The sequence below is a fragment of the Mytilus edulis genome, chromosome 9, assembly GCF_963676685.1.
Source record: "Mytilus edulis chromosome 9, xbMytEdul2.2, whole genome shotgun sequence".
Lineage (NCBI taxonomy): Eukaryota > Metazoa > Mollusca > Bivalvia > Mytilida > Mytilidae > Mytilus > Mytilus edulis.
In genome coordinates, this window is record NC_092352.1 from 45,606,892 (window position 1) to 45,632,015 (window position 25,124).

The window sequence follows — 25,124 nt, forward strand, 5'->3', positions numbered from 1 at the left end:
GTATACTTCCGACTTAAACTATGTGATACTCTTATTGCTTTCAAATGTTATTTTTTTATCTGTTCTCCTACCTCTGAATATCATATTTTGTAAACCTAGATATATATATCAATCAAGAGTAAAGAAAGTAATTTGTATTTAATTCTGAATTGCTGTCTTTGTAAATTAGTAATAATGATTAAAATATTTCCTTCCATTGATTAATGCTTAAAACGTTTAAATTTCATCTATTGCATTAACATTTGCTATATAAAGATATGAATTAAACAACAACAAAACCATTGATCAATACCAATCGTCAATAAGAAGTATATCCTTTTTGTTATTGTTTATTCAATTTTCCATAATCACGATAAGTTAAAGAAACATAGAAATATGTTATGTTGTCCGAATCACTGTAAAAGTACCTTAAGGTGCATGTATTTTCTACCCAATTGTATTTTGCTTTTCTAACAAGAGAAAAAATTTAAATCATTTACCTATATCACTAAATTTAAAATAAACCATTATATGACTTGTTTTCCTGAAACTTCAAAGACAGAGTCTTCCCAATATCTATCTTGTTATAATGTCGATTTCCTCATACAGTCTTTGATGCTTGATTGTGATTTCTTGTGCTAATTTCCGGTTGTTGTGTCCACTTCCGTTATCTTGATACCATGCACGCTAACAGCATGCTTTTTATATGCAAACCTAACAATAATGCTTTTCATGTTTTCATTTCCCGATCATCATAACATGCTTGCTTGTTACTTCATTTCAAATCACCCGAAAACAACTCAAAGTTTGATTGATAATCATTTTGTAATATCAAATTTTGTTGCGAGATGACAAATATAGAAACAGAAAAAAATTCTAACATTTACATCTTGCGATTTACATCATCCAGGACCAGATTGGCAAGTCTCGCAAGTTAACTTTAATTTCCCCTTTAATATCCTTATAACATGTATCTTTATCCCATATATCTGTAATTCAGGTCAGGCCAGCAGTATAGGCAGTAACCCTCCATCTTATCCCGGTTTGCCCATCCTTGGAACAGTTGCATCACAAGTCGTTTTACAAGGACATAACCAATCAGCTATTAACGTGCCGTGTAAGTTTATATGCACACTTTTTAGTAATGTTGACATGATTTAATACTTTAGTAAAACTCGACGTCTGAAATACCAAGGGAAGATTTCCACCTAATGTTCTGAATCAAGATGAATAAAAAGGGTACGATCATTTCCTTGTGTTTCTTTGATTTGTGTAATAATAATATCTGTAAATTGAATTTAGAACTTCCTTTCGTCTTGATATAGCAGATGATTTTCAACGTTCAGCTTCATAAAAGTACTTTCTATAAATTATCAGTTTGACACCTTGACAAATTGAATCATTGTAAACATATGTTAGAGGTTGTGAAACTGGCAACTTTCTGTTGATTTTTTTGATATAAAAATAAATAATAGCAGACATGTGCAATCAAGATAAAATAAGATTTTATTTACCGAAACCATTGTCAAGAAGCGTTCCAACCTGTCAGTTTTACAGTTCTATTCATCAAGCACAAGACGGAAACAACATGTATAAATTTTCTATCTGTTCAAACTTTGAAGTTTATTAAAAGATATTTCATTTTGGCATCATATGTTTGACCTGCTGCTAGTCTTAGAATGTGCTGAATTTTAGTTATTTTAATTTCATCTCATCCTATATTAGTCATTGTAGTCAGTAGAATAATTTTGCTAAAATTCTATTTTCCAAACCAGCGAGTGTATGACATGTTCAACGGGCTTGTAATTTGCAATTTCTTGTATGAATTTTGTTGATATATGACCATTCGCGGATACTCATTTATCATAGCGCTGTTCTGGAACCTGCATGGTCCATAGTCTCTGAGCATTCATTAATTGTCTCATTAATGTTTGAATTGACTAATTCCAGCATTAAATCTTGACACCATAATTAAAACATCTTCTATAACCGACTGCTTTGACTTTTCTTTTCTAATAATACTTATTTTTATTTCTACTTTTAAGTTTTATTCTCAAATAAGATGGCTCTCAAAGCTGACTGTATTTTCAGTTATCCGTGATTAGAAAAAAGAATATGCTAATATACTCGATATTAATTTGTGTTGTAATGAGACATTTTATTTCCTTTCCGAGAATAAGTCTTTAAAACAGCACTTAGTCAAAACCGAAATGAAATCGTCATGGTAATTATCAGGTTGTGTCATCAAAATTGAATGAAAACTGTCAGTCTGTAGGCAGGACAAGAATTTGATGCTATTTACATCAATTGCTACTCATCTTTGGTAATTGGCAATAACAAGCAGGAACGACTTCAGCACGCAAACTTGTTACCATTAAGATCGTTCTGTAGTAATTTATCTAGCAAATTACCTGGATATTAACAACAAAATAAAATGACAACACTGATTGATACATGAAAGCAACGATCGACGTTTTTCCGTTGCAATACTCTTAATAGACTTGAGAACTAACATATTCTGCTAATGGTCTCTGGAGTACATTTGTCACTGATAGAGATGGGTTAATAAAATTATCGGGTAGAAGTGAGACCTTCGCACAATGTTATCACCGTAGTTGAGATTGCGTCTCAGAGGAACGTTTGATTTATATTTCAAAGCCATTCGACATGACAGGATACAAGGTTCAAACAGAATAAATTTCAATTCTCATCATTTTTATTCAATATCTGTCTTGTTGAATTGAGAAATTATATTTTGATGTTTTATACAAATGTAATGTTGTCCCATACATTTAAATTTTTTAAAGAAACGCTTTATGACGTTAAAAGTATGCATATTTAGCAAAATTAAAACTACTATTTGATTCTAAAGATAAATTTGTTTTTACTTTAAATATTTATATTATTACCTTCAGCAATTAATTAGAAAGTGCAATTTTATATGAAAGTATTTTAATTGATCACATCCTAGTTTATATCTAATTTATTCTGACAGTAGTTTGGAAAAGTTTTTTTCGCATATCAATCTGAAACGATATCACCATATGAAAAATAAAACGCAAATTAAAAGGAGCCTAACGTTAAAAACTGTTTTAAGATAAAATCGTTATTTTATAAGGTAAATGAAGGAAATGTGAAGCTCTGGGTGATATTTTTTGTGATAATAATTGTCAGTCCTAAATCAATAATTTCCCGACATATAAAAAACCATGAATGTAATATTCTGTCATCATCTAGATAGAGTCGTATTGGTATTGCGCGTCTCATAGGGATCAGATAGCGCTCAATCAAGACTCGATTAAGCCTATAACAGCAAGCCCTGTATTTATATCGAAATCAGATCGCTTATTTCTGCAATCAATTTAATCTATGTAGTCTGAAAGACCCCTAAATAATTGGCCTCTGAGGATTTCTAATAGAGTAACGGATCACGTTTTTTTTTCAATCTCGGCGATCGGTCGTTTGTCGCTTAATTGCGAACAACATTAATTTGTATAGTAGGGAATTTAGATATTACAACTAATCAAACTCAGAACAAAATATTTCCTCTTCCATTCCAATAATCACGAATAACTTGGGAGATATAATTATTAATTTTATATATAGTATGTAACTTGTAACGTATACACAAAATGATACGTCGTGACCTAAACAGAGAGAAGTTGAATGAGAATATTTCATTCATATTTTATTCACTCAGATGCAACTATACGGAACTGTACCCCAGACGTGCAGACAGATAGTTGATAGATAAAATTTTTTCAGTATAAAAATAACTAGTTTATTTTATTTTATTTTTCAAACTGGATTTTTTTAAAAGTTGCTCAGTGTTTTTGTAATGTTTAAAACTAATGAAGCAGTAAAATAAAACCTGTCCTTTGTCAACAAAAGAAGTAATTGGAGAATTTTCAGCCTTTTGACTTTCTATGCTGAGGTTCTTGTTAATACATAAAAACAGGTATAATTGAACACCTTTTATGTTATCTAAAGATCTTGAATAAATTCTTATGGCTTTGTTCCAAAAGTATATCCCTAATATCGGCTGTTCTTTGGAATCCGTCATCTGATATGCCCCATGGCTTATCGTGGTAAATTTTAAACAAAAGACCTTACAATTAAGTTCCCTCTGTCACGAGAGATCTCTTCCGTCGTTTAAAAAAGACAAACAATACATGATTTAAACGATAAATCAACCGTCTGATAAATCGTCTTTATAAAATAAACTACATTTTTGCGAATGGAAAACAAAAGGAGTACTTTATTTGTGAACTGTGAATTCTTTGTCAAATATAAAACATTTCCGTTGTCTTTGTGGACCAAAACAATATATCTAGTAATCAGTTAAAAAATTCAAAACTTATTAAACTTTAGTATTAAAAGGCATTTAAATTGAATAACAATTCTAAAAATATTTTATATTTGTAAATAATGTACAAAGCTAATCCTGACAAGATTTTATCAGATGGTGTGTATGTTTTTTTCAACTTCCATCTTTGACTGTTTTCTTAACCGCTATTGTCTGTATTGTCTACAGAGATTAGACAAAGTCAGATAATTTACTAGTGATTTATACGTTAATACATATCATATCATCTTGTGTTTCAAATTTCTAATGATAATATATGCTTAAAAATATACTGAATTGATCATACTTGGACATCTGTAACTGGACTACAATGTTGGTCACTTATTAACTTATTATTATACGGCATGACAATCAGGAGAGTATACTATATTGCACGTTGAATAAGTGCCTTAAAACATGAAAATTAAAAATGAAACATTGCAAGGTATATATGTTATGCCTGAGTTGTTGTAATTTCTAATTTAACATATGTTTTTTTTATTTTATTTTTTATGTATCTATATTTTTTAGCTGGGAACCCAGAATATTATAATACAGTAGCTTACTCCCAGTACAATCCCACACCTTACACAGATCCTCAGTGGAGAGCCTATCCCACAGGTATCATCAGTAAGTGTTTAAACACCAAGCACAAAGTACAGTCAAAATCATTCTATAATCATTCTATTATGGAATGTGTAAAAATGTTAACTTACTCCATAAAAAAAAGATATACTAAACCTTGAAAGCCGACTTTGACTGTACATTGATATAGAGTGCACACGCTATTCACCTGATTGTTTATATTATGCTTTTGGTGTTGTGATTTTTCTACGTAGAAGTTCCTAAAGGGTGTTAAACGTTTTTGGTACATATATTGTGAATTTGAAACAAAATATATACATCACATTATTTTATTGGCAAGTGTATTCACGGGAAAGCACCACTTTTATATTGATTAAGTGGCATTTAACTTTTTTTTTCTTATAACATGATCAGGTTACATAAACAAACTTGGTTTTTTTTACAATAAATTTTGTTTTTCACAGAATGATTTTTTATGTTGTTTAAGGTAGTAATTAGGAATCAATTCTAAGTATTCGTTTATCTAACTGAAATCAACGCAACAATTACAAATAATTTCCTTAAACTTTCAACAGAAGTTAAACTGTAAAGCACTGATATACATCTCTTACACATAAGTGTTTACGCCATTGGGTAGTTGTTACAAATATATTTAAACTTAAAATCTCAGTAGAGAATTCCGAATATTTTTTTTAGAATTTCTTACCAGATGAAATAATGATTCAATACTATTTTTTAATATCCCTAATTTTTTTTAACAGACGCATCATACTATTACCCACCTGCAGGAGGAGTTCCAGCAAGAACTGAAAACAATAATACAGCTGCAGCAAGCCCTTCAAAGTCATAAAATTTGTGGAATCTAGTTTTTGACATTAGAATTTCATGATCTGCATGTACTGCTGTACACCAATCGACAGCAATAGGATTGATATATTCGTTAAAATGTTGACTCAGTGTACAATTGTCATCAGTAAGCGGTTGATATATAGTGTTACCAATTGATTTAACGAATTCGAAGGAATTTTACCAGTACATAACAAAGTGGATAACTTACCTCATTATAAGGAAGCCTGCTGAGTTGGACAGATTTTTTGTGAATCTCAGAACAATACAAAAACATGACAATTTGCAATTTTATGTATTTATTATGTTTTTAAAAGACAATGACTTTATATGGACTGAGTGTTGAATTACATAGAAAGTTTACAGCATACAGATTTACAAACACATTTACAAAAACCTTGGAGTATACAGTGAACAGACAGATGATTTCTGTTTTTAGTAACCTCAAAATCTATATGTAATTGAATTTATTGTTTAAATATATCACAGATCAATTCTCTTTAATTCAACTTATTTAATTTGGAGAAATTATTAATTGGAAATTTTGAACGGATTAGTAGGATGAGAGGGATTATTTGACTCTTGAAAATTAAAATATAGTAAGATTCGTCAACCTTTTCAAAAAGATAATAATTTTGTACATTAATGTATAGGGTAAATTAGACTTAACATTTTATTACAGAACCTCTAAAGGATACTATTTGATAGTAAATTTTTGGAGTGATTACTTTTGGTTTTAAATTGTCTGTTTTACATTGTCTGTAAACTCTTATTTTCATATTTGACTACTTCCAAGTTTAAAGTTGATGTAAAATGTAAATTAGGACTGAGCTCAATGATGCAGTATTAGATGTTCAACACAAGGTAGCCATAGGTACTCTAAGCATAATATGTATTGTATACTCATTTCTACATTTGCAATTTTGTTGTTTTTTTATAAATTTGTTTTGAATATAAATGCAATTTGTTTAATGTAGAGCAACACAATGATAGTTTTAAAACATTTGTTTCATACTCATTATAGGGGAGGGGGAAGGGAGGCTTTCCATTATATGTGGAAGGACTTATAACACAAATGATCTTCAAACATAAACATGTAAGTAATAATTGAACCCCGTACCTCAATGTACATAAGCAGGGTATAAAATGTGTGAAAGTGATTGAAAGAGTGCATACAATGTACTGAAATCAAAACCTGTGTGCAATAAGAATCATTTTTATGCATCACCGTGACATATCAGTTTGTATTCACTAAAATAAATTATTTTAGCCAGGATATTTTATGAATAATGAATCGATTCTATTTTAAAATATTTTTACTCTAGTTTTTAAATAATGTCTATGGAAATATTCAAATGACTCAATTCTGCAATGAAAATAGATCTGCATAAAATTATATTTAAAATTGTTTTGATATGCAGTTTGTTTGAGGGTGAATGGTCTCATAATCATAAGAATTTCATTTGTGTCTTGCCAGTATATTTCATTACCATTGAGAATCTCATTTATTTCATCACAATGATTTTGTGGGTTAATTGCACAGTAATAGAAATGCACAACTTTCAAACAATCTTTCAAATATTTTATTTAACTTGGATTTTTATATTTTCTTGAATGACTGAATAATGCAAAGAAAATAAAACATGAATAGTTTCATGGTTTTCCTCTAATTACCGTGGAAACCAAAGAAAAAATATCGAAAAATTAATAAATTATTGTTATTGAATTTTATATTCAACTCCAGAGGTGTCTTCATCTAGATACTAGTTTTCTTTCAGTTTAAAGGTTGTACCAAGAAAACTTTTTTTTAAATAAATGTGCTATTTGTATGTGAATAACTACTAGAAATCCTATTTTTGCACTTGTACAATATATATATGCAGAAGTGCTAGAACTTTTTTAAATGTATATATTTTGGTCAGGGTAAAGTAAGACCTTTACCTTATCAGATATTATATTATAAGAATTTATTGGTTCTCGAATTCGCCTATTATATTTACATGAAGAAGATATATATATGTGAACAACCAATGGCGTAAAAGTTTACCAATAAAGTTTGTTACATTGACTTCTTATATTTTTTTCTCTTATTCCATTTAATAAAACAAATTATCAGTATATTTGTATATATAAAAAAAGATGTGGTTTGATTGTCAAAGAGACCAATCTATACTATAGGTTACAAATTGGTCTTCAACATTGAGAAAAGCCTACACCGCATGATCAGCAACAAAGGCCCCGAAATGACAAATGTAAAAAAAATCAAACGAAAACTAACGGACTAATTTATGTAAAAAATTATAAACGACAACCAACGAATTGCAGGTTCCTTACTTGAAACATGCACATACGTGGCTGTGTATATCCCGCAAACAAAAATACATTAAGTACAAATCTGAGAGTACTCTGAGTTACTGACAGCTAGTTCAAAGCCAAAAACAACTGATAAAACGCATGTATCTAAGACTAAATTATCAATCAGTACACAACCAACATCCAATCAATTACATTAATAGTAAAGGATTTGTTTCATCTACATGGGATTCCAATTGTCCTGAAAAATTCAGGCCTTCCATATATTTCAGTTACTAAAATTGCAGCCTAGTCAATACTATTGACATACTCGGGAAGACCATTAAAATTTCCTTTTCAAGTCGTTCAGTGTGTACTCGAAGGCATCAAAACCTTTTGAAAAGATTATAACAGATGCACTAAACGAAAAGGTATTTCAATGCATATATAAGTGACTTTCATGAATAAAAGACATTTATGTTTATGAATTCTAGATTGATTCAAACCTTAACTAATTTTAACAAATTTCTTCTAAACAAAAATGGATTTACTAAAGTGCAATAACTACTGAACAAAATGTTAAAATATGCTTTGAACTTTTAGGTTCATAAAATGTGTTTATTTTACTAGGTCTGAACAAATCACAATAAATAATATATAATTTGATTTATAAAGTTTCAAATATATGAGTACGACTGACAGAACAGTTTTCTACAGATTGAAGTTAAAACAAACGAATGCCAAATGTACAACAGTTCATGAACATAGCTAGATTGCTTGCTTTAGAAACTTTAAAAGGATGTAAACGCGTTGAAAATGCCCAGATCCAGTAAGAGCCTCCGTGCTTCATACAAATTGTGCTTTTGTCAACTGTTTCACAATCCCATACAATTACAAAAAAAAAAAAAATGTTTTAAGTCTTCACGTTGTATCAGTGTACAGAGTACAATTTTTAACTCTCATACCAGTCCTGAAGGATAAGTTTATTAATTCTCCCTTAATATTGCGAATGAATAGAATATGTAATGCTGTTCTAGAGTGAACATAATGATATGAGCAAAGAACGACTTGGTTAAGTACGAATATATTCATGAAGACATCCTAAAATTGTTCGATCTGCAAATGTATTAGAAAATGGTGGCTTTCGCTCTGCTAGCTTTGAACCCCTCCTACTGTTTATCGTGGCTCCTGTGATGGGATTGTATTCAGTGTTTACTTGATTTTGTGTTTACCTTGGTTTATCTTTTCTTTGACCTGCACCCTCGATTTCTTTGACAACTGTGTTCCCTCAGTTTGTTTACCTTAACTTGTGTCTTATGTTTCCGTCGCCGCAGATTGACAATGTTTACCTTTTATGTCTTGTTTGTTTTACTCATAAAACTGGCATACACGTGAGAGGGTTGGCTAGTTATAAAACAGGTAAATCCACCATTATCTACGTGAGGAAATGCCTGAACCAATTCAGGAATAGGACAGTTGTTTGCCATTCATGTGATAGGCTATGTTTGAGCTTTTGAATTAGTCAGTTGATAAAGAACTTGCCGGTTAGAATTTTCCTTGATGTTTGGTATTTTTAGTATTTTACTTTTTTCAGTGTTTTACCCTGACTAGTATATTATGTGTCCAGTGGCTAATACACCTTTACAACAATTATTACTAGTACTCGCTTTAGATTTTCTTAGTTTTGTGTCCAGCACCCTGGACCACTTTGGCAAATATGTTCTTACCTTAATTTTAATCTTCTGTTTCCGGTGCCCCAACCATTTGGACAACTTTGTTCAAAATTATTTTACCAGTATATAGTATTCGTCTGATGGGTTGTAACAGATTTGAACATCGGTAAACTATTGTTTAAACAAACTCATATATTATATATATTACATGAATTATGAAAAATAAAGTCAGAGGATGCAAATCAAGGAGTTTTTGAACATCAAACTCTCTTCATGAGCTACATGAGTGAATGACAATGGATAAAGAATGTCAGTCGCACAGTTTTCTCATACAATACGTATAAAATAAAGTAAAAAAACATATTGACATGACTGCATGGTTTAAACTTATCTTTTCCTTTAAGGCCACTATACATCATGTAGTACTGTGTCACAACCAATGATAGCAAAAGGAAAGGATGGCATCACTTGTCTGTCGAAAGTTTATACGAATTATGAGTTAATAAAAACGTAGAACGTTTTAAATGCTTGGTGTTTTGATTATACTCTGTAAAGTTTGTAGATGACTGTTGTAGCTGTCTTTCCGTCTTTTTTTATAATTCCGTCAGTCTTTCTTTTTTAATTATGCTAGTATCTTCTAATATTTTTACAATCTGCAGATATCTATATCAATGGTAACTGCATTTTTGGACCTTTAAATAAAACAAAATAAATATGATTAGATTAAGTTAATTTGTATTCATGCTATAAATGTACGTAAAAGAGTGAGAAGATACCAGACTCAAGGGGGCAATCAAAATCTAAAGTCGAACAAAAACAGGAAATCTAATGACTTTTAAAATTAAAACGAACATGCCATTTCACAGAAACTAAAGCTTGAACAACACAAACCTTCCCAATGAAACGTCATGACAAAAAATAAAACGAATACGAAAAAAACAGTCCACAGAAACAAAGTCTTGAACAATAAGAACCTTCCCGATAAAATCGCGGATAAAAACTGGTAATCCCGATGGATATAAAGTTCCTGTTCTACTAGCCAAAAAAATATGTTTTTCTGGCCCATATACGTATTTCATTATTAATCTAATCTTTTGTCAGCAAGGTTGGTTTTTTTCCGTACTGATAGTTCACTGGATTGCATATATTTTCTCTTTGAACATAACTAAGGACGTAAGAGGTACTCTGCTACTTTGTGTTTCATATTTCTATATTCATTGAAAAAGCAATTCAATTCTCACCTCGGTTCAGACACGTCAATCATTGCAAACCGTCTGGTGGTCTTGTGGTGCATCGTGATTGACTCCAAAAAAACAGTTGTTGGCATGACACGGGTTATGTTCTTCTCATATATTTTATGATAGTATGATACTAAACCCCTAACGGGAGGGATTGTACCTGATATTCATATGATGAAGACATAATCTTTCAATCAGTTTAATTGAGGTCTGGAGCTGGCATGTCAGTTAACTGCTAGTAGTCTGTTGTTATTTATGTATTATTGTCATTTTATTTATTTTCTTTTGTTACATCTTTTGACATCAGACTCGGACTTCTCTTGAACTGAATTTTAATGTGCGTATTGTTATTCTTTTACTTTTCTACATTGGCTAGAGGTATAGGGGGAGGGTTGAGATCTCATAAACATGTTTAACCCCGCCGCAATTTTGCGCCTGTCCCAAGTCAGGAGCCTCTGGCCTTTGTTAGTCTTGTATGATTTTAAATTTTAGTTTCTTGTGTATAATTCGGAGTTTAGTATGACGTCCATTATCACTGTACTATTATGCATATTTTAGGGGCCAGCTGAAGGACACCTACGGGTGCGGGAATTCTCGCTACATTGAAGACCCATTGGTTGCCTTCGGCTGTTGTTTGCTCTATGGTCGGGTGGTTGTCGCTTTGACATATTCACCATTTCCTTTCTCAATTTTATCCAATACAAGATGGCATTGGTTCGTCCCAATGCTGGATCAAATCAAAGACTTTTAATATTTTCTGCTTCATGTTAACCACATGGCATTTTAGAGTAAGAACAAAAGCTGTTTGGCCCGGGGTGAAACTACTGTTTTGTGCAGGGTAACATGTCATGCTATGGGCTACTCCTTTTTGCATTAGCACGTTAAAAAAGCGACACAATTCGTCTGTTTCTTACAAAACAATGTGCATATTCAGATCAGATCAACTTGATCACGTACTAAATATGCTTTTAAAATGCCACTGAACGGCAAAATGTTATTAATCATCATCATTAAACATTGCAACAATTCAAAAACTAAACATTTGTATGACAATAAGGAAATTGATTTTCGAATCAAGATGTTTCTTCGTTTATCAAATATTAAAAACAAGTTAACACAAAACTTTTACGCATAATATAAGTTTTTTGGTTTATTTTTTTCAATTTTAGAAAACAAAATACGGGTTAAACTGTTTGTCCAACTTTATATTTTTATCTGATGATTTAAAAAAAAAGAGATGGTCGTAAAAAATAAGTTAAAATGATGAAATTAATGTTGCACGATATCTTTATTGCTGATCACAGGAAGAAGAAAACACAAATGTTTGCAAAAGTCATATAAACTAGAATTTAAAAAAATCAAATGCGCGATTTTTTTCTATTGTGTATCATAATTGATTGTCAATTCAACAGAAAATTTGTGGAATATTATTTTTGAATGTTTTCCTGATAATACAACATTAATATTGATTTTCAATTAGAAGAAACATATTACAAAATTCATTGGATTTTATAAACAGTTTTTTTGCTTTGAAGATAAAAATAAAAGTTTAAACAACAACATTAAAATGAGAACCTGTTCTGTTTCCGTTCTTTCTTAGATGAGTTTCTGATTTTGCTTTTGAGAAAAAATGTTAAAGAAAATGACAAATCTTTCTTATTCTTTAGAACTGTATATCAAAGTTTAAATTAGGTACGGTTATATCCAATGAATTTAATTCAAAAGTTGCGAAGCAACAAGTAATCTTCAAAAAAAAAAGAAGATTTTCCAGAAGGTATCCCGAATTTACAAATTTAAAAATATAAAGGGTTCAAAGGGTTCTGTTTGTCACATTGATTGCAAACTTTAAAATTAGGCAAACATAATAGCAAGCTGCAACAAAATAAGATGCAAACCAAACTCTTAACTTTATAGATCATCACTATTATATTTGTAATATGTAGTCTGTTTTCTGAAGAGAAAACAAATTACCTGGTTTGGTTCATTTTACTCCATTCTAATCTTCTCATCTGTAGCTATGGTTAGATATAAATTGTTATTTTTGCTGACGCTTGTCATTTGGACATTGGCTATGGAGAGTCACTGTGAAGCAGTAAGATGATGTATTATTGTAGTATCCCTATTTTAACAATTTTACCTATTATGCTGTATTGTTCACGCATCGTTGTCAATATAAAGCAATTTCGCCATTTGATTAGGGACTTTCCGTTTTCAATTTTCCTCGGAGTTCAGTATTTTTGCGCTTTTAGTTTTTAAAGATCTATTATACTTTAAAAAATAATCTTATTGTGTATTTCGGTTTCGTTTCGTAATTTTGATGTGGTGTTCTTTATTAAATACTGCCTAATTTTCAACTCTTCTTGTAGAAATATCTTTAAATTGTAATAACTAACTTCACACTTAGACAATGATATAACCAACAAAAAAACCAACAAAAAAAAAATAAAAAAAAAAACCGCAAGGACGAAAAAAGCCGAGATGTTATTTTTATCCCCATGACACAAGTTGCTAATTATTTATGTTACACGCCTGGTATAAATCATATCTATCCTTTTATCCCCTTTTCTTTTCTCTTTGATCTTTTAAAATGCAACGTTTTTTTATGTTCCAATTTCTTGTAATATTCTTCAAAAATATATGTTTCATTTTAAAATGTTGAAAGTGATGAGGATGTTGAAGTAAATTAATCATAAGTAAAAGTTATCGACCATATTAGGATGAGATTAAAGACTTTAACAATGTTATTGGCTGCTCCTCCAGCAAGCATACACCACTTAGAAGCAAGAGTAGACGACTCATCTGTTCGAAAATTAAATATGTTGTAAGTATGGTGGCCGGTTAAGGCCATTTCGCGTTTTCGACTTTGCGTTTCCGCGTTTTCGACTTCTTCTTTTCGCCTTTTCGACTTCGCGATTTCATGTTTCCGCGTTTTCGCCCTATAGAATATGAAAGGCGAAAACTCGAAAACGCGAAATTGCCTTAACTGGCCACCATACGTAAGCGTTACACTGTTAACAAACAGGAATAAATCTGAATCAGCATAAACAGGATACCTTCTGCTATTATCATGAAAATGCATGCTATGATTAGTGCACTTGATTGACATTATCTATCAATCAATCCATATTTTAAGGGTTATTTCTGTTTCTTTTTGTTGATTGGCTATAGTTCGCTCAATTCCAGTGGCAAATAATAATGCTTATTCAGGAAAAAAAGCACAAGTAATACGTTCTGACCAGAACGAACGGCAACAGATTTCAACTGTCACTGAAAACTGAGGGTATGTTGGATCAGAGCAGACTTTTAATCTTGCAACAAGCCACCTTTGGACCTAAAAGAGTTGTGGCAAAATATTTTTTCAACGTCCAGAGAGTGTTGTACTCGCCCTTCATGCGATTTAACGTTCCCATTCTGACCGGACGTGGCTGCGTATTTAGCCAGCCAAACGCCAACAGTCAATCTACTACGCAGCCGGCCGAGATAAGTCCAGGTTTTATCAAATATAACTTGTACATGTATCTATACCAAAGACATTCCTTTGATGTTGTTTATTTTAATTTCTGTTTCGTATACGTATAAAGATACAGTTTTGCAAAGAAAAACGACAAAATGTTATTTATTGGAATGTAAAAAGGTAAATAAATGCATAACAATTTTTTTTTCTGGTTGTTTAGTATTCATTTTCCAATAAGAAGGGTTTTTCTGTGAAACAATATTTGATTTTTATCATTATGTCTCAACTACAAGGGGATGACCATTTAATATTCTTTGGGAGTATACTAGACCAGACTATTCATTTGCAAATTCCTCCTTCCGCAATTCAACCAGCATACTAATTCCCTTATATGTGAACCACAAAACCTTTGAAGGTCTTCATATTGAAATAAAACAAAGATGCAATGATACAAAAGATGAGCTTTATTCACAGAAATTATTTTGAAAAATATAACAAAGCTGTTCGACATTTTTCTTCTGTTGTTCATTTTTTCGTCGTTATGTTGCCATCTGTTTTTCTGTTTTTCGACTTTTTTTTTTATTGTTCGACTTTTTATGTTCTTCCTCTTGTTACTAAGTATTGTTCCATACTGTAAGCACCTACACCCACGTAAAAATTGTCAATCAATTCTAAAGAAAATGTCTTGAAAAGTCTTTTACTAAGTGAACTGACATAGATCTAAATAATTTATGAACTTAAATTTTATTTCGATCAAGTATATAATTCAAATCATGCTTTTAGCGAAGCAATAAATCGGCAAACGCTAGATTTTGCATGCTCTTTATATGAATAAATCAGAAGATGTGACATGAGTGTCAATGAGTCAACTCTCCATCAGAGACCAAATGACATAGAAAAAGAAAAATAATGAACTTCAAGAAGAATTCAAAATTGAAATTGGAAAGGTCCTTATTGAAAAGTAAAATCAAAAGCTCAAACACATCTGACGAATGGAAAACAACTGTCATAGAAGTTGACAACTGTATATATTTATTTTTTGTTCGAACAACTCAATTCAGTCAGATATTTGGAAAACAGATTAAAGGATCTTCAACTTATATTTGTTATTTGTCCTATTTGCCTTTGAATTTCCTTCTGTGCTTTCTTCCATATTATTTAAATCACTTTAAATTATAGCGCAATTAAATGGAAATGCAATGGCTATATTATGGTCATAATTAAACCAGCTTGACAGTAGTTCTGTTTAACAAAAGTGATATATAAGTTTCACTAAAATGTTCTTATAGTTTTGTCCTGCTGATGTGTTTTGTCTACAAAGTTAACTTATTACTGGACAATGTAATGACGTAAGCATTTTTGTACACTGATAATGCATAGTATACAAACTTTTAAAAAAATCTCCAAAGATTCTTGAGAACACATTTGATACCATAACAATATCAGCAAAACTCAGACATTAGAAATAGTCTTAAAAAAGTATGATCTTTTGCCTAACAATATCAAAAAAGTATATTACTGATATAATTCGAGTTATATTCAAATAATTTAATTTTGATACGTGTGCACCACATTTCTTATCTTATTTCTTCATAGACACAGAAAAAATATTACAGTCATCCCTTAATGAATATATTTTTTCATGCAAAAACTGTATATCACTGCGCAAATTGAAATGTTATATACCTGCATTACAATGTCGGTTGCCTATTTATGAAATTAAAACTCAATATATAAATGTAAAATTGGTAAATCTCGGATAATCATTCAAATGCAAGATGTTCCTTATAGGTTGTATCTCCGTTTCATTGAAAATCATAGTTATATATTATATTTGCATTCTTCAAAGTCAAGAAGTAGCATGTGCCATTTTTATTATTAATTTTGATCTTTTTGTATTTTACTGATTAATGTTGTTTTACTGATCATTTAAATACATTTTAAGATTAAAAGTGTTTAATGCTTAAACACCTTTTGAAAACCTTCATGGAATTATAAAAAAATGCATATGCTACTTCATGGTCATGCTACATGTGGACGTACCATTCTGTAATGTATTATAGGAAAGTAATTTAAGATTGTAAAGTTTTCATAACTTTGTCAAAACTTGATGGAATTTTCCAAAACGTTTACCAATGCTTCTATGTTTTTAAAAGACAGCACGTGAGATAAAAGTTTGCTGTTTTTATTATTTATATTTCTCCATTTTACTGATAATTGGATTTTTTTTTGGCAGAAAACATTACACTTTCACATCGACAACAGCAGACGACAGAATCGACGCATTATTACGCAAAATCCTTTACTAAATTTAAGTGAGATATCACAAATTCATACATGTCACTTCTTTACTTTTGATATCCGAACTCTTTACAAAAAAATTGAAATTCGTGTTTAGTACACGAAATACACTTCAGTTTCATGTACTGATCTATTGAACACTAGTACATGATGTATGTTTGACATAAGAGATTTCCTTATTCAAAATTTATTATCCGCTTAGATTCAATTTATAAGTTATACATTTAATCGTGTCTGCCTTGTCTTATTGACGAATCCTCGTATAGGTTCTTTACATAATTGATAACAATAATTTCAACGCTAGCACAAAAATTGTTTTTGTATGAAAATATTTAACATGCTGTTTTATGCAATTATTTGATTATTGTCACATAAGGGGTTCGGTGCTTCATGAATAAAATAAAATTACATTAAAGTCTATACTAAGACCTCCATCTCCTCTCAGAAATACGGTATCCTTGTGTGGCATTATCATGTTGGTAGAGCTGATAACCTCGTTACAGGAATACAGACACCCATTAAGACAAAGTCCACAGCAAACTTATGAGGATGACCTCCATTTTGTTTTTAGTTTTTGTGTGGTTGTTTTGTATTATGCTGTAATTTCATAGTTTTGCAGTGTTCCTATTTTGGTTGTCTTCTCCTTTATTTACCTGTTTGCTTGTTCACGGATGAAGATTAAAAAGGGTGATTCTCAATCATTTATGTATGCACGTTCCTGTCTCTTGCCCTTGTCTACTAGTAACCTCGTCAGTAAGGTTATCTTATGTCAAAGTTTGGAGAATTTGATAGTGTATTGATGGTATATCTTTAAAAATGTTTCTGTTCACAAATTCATAGTTTTTATTACAATTTCTATTGATTTAGAGCTCGAATTTATTTCTTATTGTGCAAAACGGTATGCTCTCCTCTTTTTGTCTAATTGGTCACCAAAGCAGAAAAATCTCTCAAGGTTTCTGACCCCTTCTGTAGCCATTTTTGTACGATTATTTCAAACTTCAATTGAATCCAAACTACAGATGTAATCAATATACCATTTAGGCCATTTTGAACATATACCAAGGCGAAACTTGATGCAAAGCATTATTATTTATTGTTTCATTGCATTTAATAGAAAAAGAGTACGTTGCGGCAAGAAAACCAAGATTTTTATAGAAAATCCACAGTATTTTATATAGAGATTTTTGTTCTAAAATTTGAAACATAGATTACTTACTTGCTTTTTTATGATGTGCTAGTGTTTATTTTTGACAAAAAGTTCTTAGCAACCTGTAAATTTCAAAATACCTTCACTAAAGTCGAGCACACCCTAAAAGGTGTACTTGATTTGATCCATATTTTAATTTGTTTTAACCAATTGCTACATTAATAAACTCGGTTTAAGGAAATCAATGCTAGCACTGCATGCAATAATCTTATATCTATCAGTCATCAAATTGCCAAATGTGAAAGGCTGTGGATTTTCTATAAAAATGTCCATATATTTAGCATTGAATCAACACAAGGGTACATAATCCTCAACTCTTGTTAAATCGGTATAATATATAGTATATTATAAGTACAACAGCAATGAAACTTATTAACAAAAACGCATTGAAAAATGTTCGCAGTTTCATGAAAGAACGCTTAAAGTACTTAAAAATACTCAAATCATGAATCCATGTAATTCAGTGGTTGTGGTTGGCTGCTGTCGGATATATATTTTTTCGTTTAAATTGTTCCACATTTTGTCATGACGGAGCTTTTTTATAACCGACTTAACGGTGTGTGTTTTGCTCATTGTCAAAGGCAGTACAGTGACGATCAAGTGGTAGATCCTCACTTTTTGTTGGATAGTGGTCTGTCTAATTCACAATCTTACCACATCTCCTTACTTCATATTAACATTGAGATACGTTGCCAATATACACTCTTGTACACTCTCACCCTAGTTTTTGGTGGGGTTCGTGTTGTTTATTCTTTAGTTTTCTATGTTGTGTCATGTTTACTATTGTTTTTCTGTTTGTCTTTTTTCATTTTTAGCCATGGCGTTGTCAGTTTGTTTTAGATTTTAGTTTGACTGTCCCTTTGGTATCTTTCGTCCCTCTTTTATATCGGTGACCGATCTTCAGAGTAGATTAAGTATTGCAACACCATAAACAATATAGGAAAACACGACCTTGCACAATGTTTTAAAAAAAATATTTAAAATTTAAATCCTGAAAAAACACAAGAGAAATCTAATTTTTGAGTTAGTTTTATTTCTCCTTCTTTATTACATTTTCTGTCACATATCTAATATTATTATAGATTAACATGTTGTTTTCATTTTGAAAACCCAAAAGAATGGTTTACATAATAATTTTACTTTTTTTTTGTCAAACTCGATACATATTGATAATTTATTCCGCCTGCGTCTTCAATTTTGCCTTGTCACTGCTCGTTTTAAATTTTCAACTACTTAATCAAATCTAAATAGACTTACATAATCTTAAAAAGAAGATTTAAATGATCAAAATTTAATAACCACGGCAAAACATTTATTAAACAGTTTCAATTTTAACGACGACAGACGAATAGTTACACATTTGTGTGCATTAAAATCGAAAACTTGAATATTTGAGAAAAAAAAAATTCTGTAAGGTCAAAATATTATATCTAATGAGCAAAATTGAAAAACTAAATTCTGATTATTTTAATGATGTTGTCAAGTCACTGGACACACAGTTTTGGTTGTTATTTGATTTTTATCAATTACGAATATATATTATCTTGATGTCTGCAATACTGGATATATAAAAATGATAACACTCTAAACAAAATCGCGGAACAATATTACTTCAAAATCATTATCCTCCTCTTTCACCTTTTTTAACTGGAAATCTGTTTTAAATGAAGGCCACAATTATTGTTGTCGCGGTTTCAGATTTATAGAAATAATATATTTGTCAACAATTGGACATACAAACAAATTAGCTGGGAAGATGAAACGAATTCCCATACAAAGAATACGTAATTTTCACGCAATCCTTGTTGTTGATGTACAGTCTTTGACATTCAAGTTCTAGAAGACCATTCATTAGCAGATGATGTTTTAGTTGTAAAGGATCTCTAAACTTGATTCCAGTAATGTGTCGAAACAAAAAAAAATGAAATCTATTAACATCTTAAAGCACCGAAGCAAAACCGGATACCACTTACGGACTATTTAACAATTTAAACATTTCAGTAGAAAATATTGTACCCGTACCAGCTGCTGAAGTTCTACTACATTAAGTTATCAGCGATTTATCATTTATATGTCTTATTGTTACTTTTGAAATTATAGAACCTTTTGTATGTGCAAGTCCGAAGTCAGGAGCTTGCCATGATTTCAGGGGGTTGTCGTTTGTTGCTGTATCCTATTTGTTTTTCGTTAATTGTTTTCTACAATAATCCGGCCGTTAGTTTAATTGTTTTACATATGTCATTTCGGGGCCTGTTATAATTTGGTGTGCGTTTTGATTATTTTTAAGACCGTATGGTGACCTGTTGCTAACTTCTACATTATTTGGTCCCTATTAGATAGTTTTCGCTTGGACAATTATACCACATCTTCTTATTTTTCTATGATAAAATACTACATAAAGTATACATTGAAATTAAAAGAAATACTTCTTGATGATATACGTGTATAATTGGCACACAGAAGATATTATACTTATACCCGATGACTTTTCTTTAAAGAAAAATGTTTTGAGGTACAGTATTTTACTTGGTCATTGTAGGGCTGTGGTTTTGATGATTTGTTCAATCAAATTTTATCACTTTCGTACCACTACGAGCTATCTGGACAAAACATTTGTGGTTTTAAAATTTGATGAATGAAATACAAATTTTAAGGTAAATCGGTAGCAAGTAAACTAATCATAGAGATGATGTTGGTTTTCAAATAGCAATGATTTATACATCAAAAAGCTATTTCTATGTAAAAAATTAATATATATTTTTGATCTAGTGATTTGATGAAAAGAGATATGTAACGTCAAATTTGGCTTTGTTTTTATTACTTTTGAAATGCTGGCTCCAAATATAATTTGATTTCTTTGAAGAGACACCTTTGATATTTTTTCTAATGGATCAAAAACGAATTAAATATGACCTATCGTATTCATATATAATATAAATCAAATATGTAGCTGAGTCATATTTGAATTTCAGTTCATTTGTAAAATGTTACTTAAGAGAAAATGTATAATTGACCATTAAAAAGTAATAATTCTACCACCTGAAAGTTTATTTTAATACTCCAAATACAACTAGTATTATAAAAAAAAACGTTGATGCACAAGATAGAGAAAATAAAAATAATCTAAATCATATCAAATGTGGAAGAGACAAAATATGTGGTTTTATCGCAAATGAAACATTTTTAAAGATTTAATTTATTATTTTAGTTTTCCATTAGCCTTCTTCTGATTTAAAATTTGATTTATTTTCAATATTACCATATAAAACTCTTTTGCAATAAAGATGTTGCACAGACAAAATTATGACAGTAAAGGTTTGTTAACAAGACATTTTTCTTTGATATTTCTCACGACAATTATCATTAAGGTTAATGTATGGTTTTCTGACACAAATGAATTCTCACTATCATGTAATGAGTTACTCAAATTTATATTACTAATAATTTGGAAATTTTTAAGTAACAATTTTCTCATGTGCATAATATCACGTGTTATTTGAGTCCTCTGCACGTAACAAGAGCAAATACACTTTCAACTGTTGTTCTTTAAATAAACTTATTCTTGCTATCAACTAAGTTATACCATTTCTGTTCGCAAACATCTGTTTCCAGGAAAATAAGTTCATTGGGTACAATAGGGACAAACAAAACGTTTGGGAACATACGAAAACGGCCTGAACAGAGAAGTCAACGGGTTACCCTGTATTAGAATTGGTATGATTTGTTCGCGTCTCCATTCCAATATTATAAAAATCTTTTCACACACAATAAAATCAAATACATGTATGAGTGGCAGGATTGCTTTCTTCGCTGAAGAACCTGTTATCATATTTTTGAAGTATAGATAATTTCATATTTAAGTAAAATAAAAAATCTGAACTTCAAAATCACTGTCATGATTAAATACGTATGTTAACAAATACATAAAGACGAATGTCATGTCCCTTCCTCGGTACCTTCTCCTTATATGATCTTATATAACATAGGAAATATGGTGTTTTGGATTTTTCCAAGACCTACTGGATAATGATACCATATATGAGAATTTTTGGATAATATTTGTTCCTGTTCTATTGAATTATTGAATCATTTTGTTTCTTCTTTGCAAAATGCCTATACCAAGTCAGGAACATGACAGCTGTTTTCTACTTGTTCGGTTGATTGATAATGTTGATTTTGTCAGTTTTTATGGGTATTCCCCTTTTTGAATTTGCCCGGTTTGAGTCCAGTAATTCTGTTATACTTTTTTCTGCAACATAAACAGATATAGGCGGCTGTCGGTTAACACTCGTGTGAGTTCTGTTAGTTAGTTTTATATGCATACTTCGTTTGGAAGTAAGTCTAAAAATGCTTTATCTGCATTCACTGCGCATGTACTGCATATGTCCAGCGCCATAGACCGATTAGCCAACTAATCTATAGTGCACTCGCTCGCCTATCAGTGATAATTGTTGGTCGTCAAACATTCAATGTCTATTTTCTTGGTTAGGATAAACAAGCTTTTTTTTTTTTATAAAAAGTAATTTATAATAAAAAAAAATTTTAATTACTCTTAACTGTATCCATAGAATGTTTATAGTGAAGGTATTGTTCGTCAGTTATTGTAAATATTGTATACGTACATATCATCTGACAGCTTTTAAACGGACAAGCTTGTAAATCTGTTACTTTCTCCGTTCTTTTCTTACTTTAGAATACATGTCAATGTTTTGGTAAATGGAAATAAATTTTTAATAAGTGCCAGTTTGATTTAAACAAAGTCTGTTCATATACGTAATGTTATTTGGTGCGAATCGCACCGTGATATCGGATTCAGAAATAGTCTGCAAAATAGTTCATCTATGTTGTTACTTAAACTATAATCCTTGCTATTCAATCTGTATTATTACTACATATTCTTACTAAAAACTAATTTTCTCTACAATGAAAATTTTATTAATTAATAATTTTTTCTAGTCTTTGGCGCCGCATTTTTTCAGAACATTTTTGTGTTGAGGAAAAAATGGTCACGGTCGACTGGCACGTCTCATTGCTACCCGCTGACTATCATAAAACCACTTATCGAAACGATCTATAAGACACCCTCTCGTTTTCATTAGTACTGACTACTGACTAATTTATTTGACTTTCAATATAGCTAAAACCATTTACAGAAATAAAGAAAACATACTGGTGAATCAGCAGAAACTGATAAGAGTTAAAATGCTTTTTTCTTTACTTTACGACTTTTACAAAAATAGAGATTGGGTCTACTTAAAAGTCAGAGAACTACCTTTTTAGTAGTTGAAGAAAAAGGTAAGATGAAAGAACTTAATAAAAAGCTCAATATCAAACGAAAATGTCCTTTCACATCATTCAAATACATAAATAATAATAGTTAAAATTTAATCAAAAGAATAAACATTAAAAATTCACAATAAATTTTATATTTTCCCTCTGGACGGTAATATATGCAAAATCCATATTTAGATAAACAATATTCATATAATTTGAAATCCAAAGAACTATATGTCAAGCCTGTTTTGAACTGCGTCAACTGTGGGTTGAAAGCACTAATTCTACCAACTTGTTATCATCAAAAAGTATGTCCTTGATTTAAGATAAAATAATTCTCACATTGATTTCATCTTTATGATTTTTATTTTATTTTTTATTATACGTATAAAATATCTAAATGGAAAATGTACTTGTATAATAAATAATACTCATCACGTATACTATTCACCGATTAACATTGTAATCGTGATTTCGCAATAAGAGAAGGACTTAAGCACTAGATCAATGATCTATCTTACACAATTTTAAGCATATATGTTTCAAGAAATATCTACCAGTACAGGGCCGTAACTAGGGTTCGAATTCAGGGGAGGTAGGGGTTTGATTTTTTTCTCTCAGTAAAATGGCAAAATTGACCCGTTTTCCTTCGATTTCCTTACTTAAAGACTTATCAGTAATGCTTGAACCTGGAAGCAATTTTTATGCAAACAATTATTATCTGTATTTAAAGATATTTTTGTTAGAAATTCAAACTGGTAAGTTAAAAAAACATATAAAGCAAGATCATAGAACGCAAGATATTTTTTTTTATCGAGGACCTTGAATTTCAATATTGTTGAAAGCTGAACAGACATGTATATAACTACAATGAATGGTAGTGTTTAACTACTTAGGCAATAAGTATGTTGATTTATCATGTGACCCGTATAACTTTCGATTAAGAAGTAACTTGATTTTTTTTATTGATTTTTGGTATTTAATACCATTTTTTTCAGCACTATAAGGCTTTATCCTTGTGGCATGTTTTTATTGGTGGAGTAAGCTGGAGTGCCCGGAGAATACCACCTTCGGCAGGAACACTGGCAATCCTTCTTAATTAAGTATACTATATGAAGATCAAAGACTATTTGTGTGCGTGACTGGAAAAATAGTCAGTATATATTGTTTACTGGACTTTCATCTACATCATATATATCTATGCTTTATATTTCCTGTAACTATTGTAATCATATAACTTTTGCTCGAAAAAATGGAGGTTTGAGAGGGTGGGGGTTGGAACTAATTGAGATTGCAAATAAAGGTAACATTTGAAATGTCAATTGAATTAACTTGTTTAAGTTATCTGGCGAGGGGATACTTAATCACATTGGCATTTGTATATTACGCCGATCCTTGATGGTCCAGAGTCTTGTAAGGAGTCAACGAATTCTATTTCCGAGACGTATTTACTTTAAGAATCTTGTCAAATAATTTAAAAGTCTTTAACTTTTGTTTTAAAACAATTTCTAACTTGGTTTCTCAAAGGTTTGTACCATGAGTTATACGACGGGTGCCAATAGTGGATCAGGAATTTGTGTACACTCAGCAGCAAATGGCGAAAACCGTTGTTTTTTGGCAGGGTTGACGTTGCTTATTTTTCAGTTTTCTGGTTTCTGTTTGTTTTAACGTGGTTTTTCTTTTGGTCATGGCGTGTTGTCTGTTTTTCCGAAACGTAGGTAACCTTACAGAGGAATAACTGTTATTATAAAAATAGTGTTTTTGGTCGATATTTATATTTATCTTTAATATTACTAGTTTTTGATACAAGCTAGATGTGGAAGAAAAGGGATACTTCGAAAGTGAACGTTTAGAGAGTCTTTTAATATAACAGTCCATTAGGGGTTAGTGCTCCAAGATGATAAATCATTACCTTTCCGAGCACCTGAAA

The 25,124-nt window shown here is 30.7% G+C and overlaps 1 protein-coding gene across 50 annotated transcripts in view; it reads left to right on the forward strand.

Annotated features, from left to right (window-relative positions):
• LOC139488479 (paired box protein Pax-5-like) overlaps positions 1-7,823 on the forward strand; it is an 82,644-nt gene extending 74,821 nt beyond the window's left edge. For 17 of the 50 annotated variants that reach the window (XM_071274108.1, XM_071274106.1, XM_071274116.1 and 14 more), the window contains 3 exons: positions 980-1,096; positions 4,856-4,954; positions 5,671-7,823. In XM_071274108.1, coding sequence (XP_071130209.1) covers positions 980-1,096; positions 4,856-4,954; positions 5,671-5,759 — 305 coding nt within the window. In that variant the 3' untranslated portion in view covers positions 5,760-7,823. The remainder of the gene's footprint in view (positions 1-979; positions 1,097-4,855; positions 4,955-5,670) is intronic. The other 33 variants (XM_071274114.1, XM_071274109.1, XM_071274118.1 and 30 more) reach the window with 3 other exon arrangements.
• Positions 7,824-25,124: the final 17,301 nt, after the last annotated feature.